We start from the raw sequence: 4161 nt of genomic DNA on the forward strand, positions 1-4161 counted from the left end.
ACTAAACAATACGAGAAGAGAAGAGAGAGGATTCCCAGGCGTTATTGAATGCGCGACGCGAGAGATTTAATTAGAGTGGCGAATGGAAGGGATATCTGTGCATTAATTGTGTTCTGGCCTGACGACCTTGCCCCCTTCGCCTGTTAATCGGGAATTCCTGTTTGACGTGCACCCCTGTTAACGAGATTTCCAGTATCGCGCAACTATTGGCCGCGTTTCCCTGGACGTGGTAGACGTTCCCGTCGTTCAGATAACGCCTGGACGTCTTCTCGATACCCGTATTATAACCGTAATTAGGCCACGCATCGACGAAAGCGTTCCCAAACGAATCGATACAAGGCACGAATTATGCATTACGTTAAACGGCCGGGCCTGACCAACCGTGCCATGCGACTCTCTGCGCGTGTGTGCGTGCGTGCGTGCATGCGTGTGTGGCTCGAATAAAAATTCATTTAATCGGACCAGAGCTTGGTTTGTTATTCCCATCGAGGCGAGAAGGTAAACGCTCACGACTCGCGCGAGGACGTCGTTGCACGGAGTGCAAATAAACGAATCGGATCCGAGAGCCGCAGCCATGTTTTATTATTCATCGTTGCAAAGATTGAGAATGAAAAACAAATCGAGAATTCCTCTTAATGGCACGTACTAGCGTGAAACGAAGGCGCGATCGATACGAGACGAGGAAAAAGTCTTTATCTTCCTTCCCTTCTTTCACCCTATCCTATAATTTGATATTTTCATACTTTATACTTTGGTGAAAATTTGGTGGTGGGAACTCGTCGAAGCGAGATTTATCTGTCCGGTAACAGATATCGTTTCCACGGCTGCTATTCCAGCTATTCCGTAACGTATTCCGTTTGGAGGAAGGGGCGCGTGGCAGCCGTTTTTATCGGGCACAGGGCACGCGTCGAGCAAACAGGGGTTCTCGGTACAATGGTACACGCATCTGCAGGGAAGGGAGACCCATTTGCCCATTCGAATGCAAGGGGCACATTTCCAAGGGTTCCGAAACAGGGAGCTGGAGGGGGTGAAGCCATGGCAAACCGTCACCCTCGCAATAGACTCTCTTGGAACAAGGGCTACGCGATTTGGACGTGGTTAGTCGATGTCGATCGACGCCAGTCAACGGTCTTCCTGATTCCCGAACTACCGTATTCTGTGAAAGTTCTTTTGAGGAGAGAGAGAAAGAGAGAGAGAGACGAAAAGGAGAGACCGAGGGCGGACAAAAGGGGCCATTAATTCGGAGGGGAAACTGTTCTGATCCGAGGAGCAAGAAAGAAGTTGAGAGGCTTAAGCGAAGAGGAAGGAATTATTTTTGACTACTCTGTTGCTTTGTAAAAGGTCTTTTAGTGGATCGATGGTGAAGTTCCTTCGAGTTTTGTTAGAATTACGGAAAAGATGAAAAGATACTCGTCGGTAAGTGATTTTATTCGCCGCAAGTCTCGCGAAAATTCGAGATTGGTTTTGATCGTATTCTTTTGGTGTGGAATAGGCACCCTGTTTGATGGATGGAAACGGCGACAGCAAGAAGGCAAAGTCAGTAGAGGTAAATTTAATGTGAAATAGCACGAGTTTTACGAGTGAAATATTATTGATTCCGTGTTATAAACCGAAAGTGTTATAAATAAGGTATTTAACAGTATGTATATACGGATTTGGTGTTTATACAGGAGCCAAATGCCAGGGAGTATTTGCAGTTGGCGCTGGCAAGAGTGTTGGAATTGCAACGAGAGATCAAAGAGGGAACGTACACGTCAGATCGTACCAGCGACCTCGGTAAGTAATTTATTCGATAAATTTATCTCCCCTAAGATCCTTGATCGTTAATCGATTCTTGAAATATTGAAAACTTTGAAATATTTCTCTTGTCCCGACTTCTTCGAGAAATCTTCTCGATATCCAGCTTCTAATAAGCGAAAAGTTAAACGACTTCGACAATATTAATTACGAGTTCGTGTTCGCGCTTCTAATTTCTCGCGATAAATCGAATAGGGGAGTCGGAAAGAATTAACTGTTGGAAATCTTTCTCGCCAGGTGAATCCAGTAGCGAGGAAGACCTGACAAAGGAAGTTATTCGCAAGGTATTCGAGGATCTGCCGGGGACACCCGACACGGTTGGAAAAATAGTGGAAAAGATGATTAAGCCGAACAATTCTCAACTGGACGCGATTCACGGTAAAAGAATTCAACTGTTGGGTTACGACACCTGCCGTAGAACTGCGATCGAGTTTATGAAGAATGCAGTTCGCGAAACTCGACGCGATGCAACAACGAAATCGTTTCAATCAGGCTTTCGTCTGGGGACTTATTCGAGGAACGAACCGAGGATGGCGCATCGTAGGACCGGTTTGAGGAAAAGTTCAATTTGCGATCAAGAGATTCGTGACAGGATGCTAAGGAGCTTGGATCTGCACTTGGCCAATAAACAAAGAGATTACACGGCCAAGTTGATGAGACTGGGCATGTAAGATGAATGCCAATAGGATTTTCCTTGTCATGTTTTTTGTCGTGTTCGAATCGCAATGAAACTTTTTGGAATATTTTTATCCTCCGATTAATCTATTAATATATAATTAAGAATTTTTTCTAAGTTTTCACTAGAGTTTTTGTATTAACGATGTTTGATCTAGTCAGATTTATAGAGAGTTGTCTCTTAGGAAATCACTCTAGTCATGTACACTTCTAGTCATCGAATGTTAATCGTGAAAGTTGAGACCGTGGAGTCACGGTATAAATTATTTTTCTACGATATATGTATACGAAATGTGTGAATTATGAAACAACTTAAAGCTGAATTGAGAAGATTATTTCGTGAATGATAATTTGTGTACTTGAGAATTCAGGTCATGGGTTCGTCGATTTTTTTGTAAAAAAACGTTTATTTATAATATATAATTAAAAAAAAAAAAAGAAGAAAAGGGAATAAATCAAGAAATTTTAAAAATATCTACAATACGATTTAGACACCTAAATGTTCCACAATCTTCCATTTCGTCTCTCAGAAAAATAGAAAATAGAAATAAATGTCAAAATGTTCGCCAATGAATAGACTAGATGATCTTTTTTATTTATTTCGTGAAAATCAAAGAGAAACAATTTCTGTTCGGGGTAAAAACATTTTTTTCAATTTTTATATAAAAAAATAATTTCCCCATTTTCTTTTCTTGTCTCTCTTATCGTTTCGTAATAAATAGACCCGTACAGCTTTTTTCTTTTTCATTCTAATTCACATTCTGCATTCGTGAATCCTCGAGGATGTTTTACAGCAAATGCTCGAAGATTTCCACGTGATGCCTAATGAAATATTATGCTCATTTATGCGGTTTACCAATATACATTTACTAATATACAATCCTAATCGAAACGCAATCGACGAAAAAACGCGCCTCTCGTATAAAGCAATTGTCGACTGTTTCTCGCGTTCTCATAGTGAAAAATACTTTTTTAAAAGACAATGCGCTTTTAACAATTATCCTAATGTGCGTAAAAATTCATATTTATCTATCACTTTTCTAATCTACAAATAAAATGTTTGTTATTTATTTGTTAACAGAGATATCGTTAATTTAATTAATAGTTTCATATATGCTATAATTTCAATTGTCTATTAAAAATCCTTACGTCGTTGAATTTTCGGAGATAAAATGATTATTTTAGGAACTAAGAAAGTGTCATAAGCTTAAATTCTATGATCTAAATAGTATGAAATATCTTTCCTATATTCGTTGCATTAATATTTATTCTGAAATTAAAAATGATGATACGAGAGACCGTGCTTCGCATCCCCTACAATTCAATCTTATCTGCCTTTTCACATTTAAATGTACAATTAAAATATTTGTCGTATAATCTACTCCCTACGATATATAACTAATACAATATTGTTTAGATATATAATTCCTAATAAAACTAAACGTATATAGAGGGCTCCGCAGCAGGATATAGAATTGCTGCCAATGAGAATAAAATTCTCGAAGAAAAATTGAGTGTCAAAGAATTTCTCGTCAACAAAACTAAATAATCGAAAATCGAAATCATCATTCTAAATAGAATTAATATTCAAAAATTATAAATTATTCAAAAATTAAATCGATCCTGTTTTCTTTTTTTTTCTTTTTTTCTTTTTTTTTTCTTTTTTTTTTTTTTTACTCCACGATATCG

The 4161-nt window shown here is 38.6% G+C and overlaps 1 protein-coding gene across 1 annotated transcript in view; it reads left to right on the forward strand.

Moving 5' to 3' along the window:
* The window catches only part of LOC102675122 (neuropeptide CCHamide-2 receptor-like), a 10215-nt gene extending 6233 nt beyond the window's left edge, over positions 1–3982 (forward strand). The window contains exons 7-10 of the mRNA XM_006609635.2: positions 1351–1416; positions 1493–1546; positions 1671–1776; positions 2035–3982. Coding sequence (XP_006609698.1) covers positions 1351–1416; positions 1493–1546; positions 1671–1776; positions 2035–2468 — 660 coding nt within the window. The 3' untranslated portion in view covers positions 2469–3982. The remainder of the gene's footprint in view (positions 1–1350; positions 1417–1492; positions 1547–1670; positions 1777–2034) is intronic.
* The last annotated feature ends 179 nt before the right edge of the window (positions 3983–4161 follow it).

The sequence above is a fragment of the Apis dorsata genome, unplaced genomic scaffold, assembly GCF_000469605.1.
Source record: "Apis dorsata unplaced genomic scaffold, Apis dorsata 1.3 scaffold_58, whole genome shotgun sequence".
Lineage (NCBI taxonomy): Eukaryota > Metazoa > Arthropoda > Insecta > Hymenoptera > Apidae > Apis > Apis dorsata.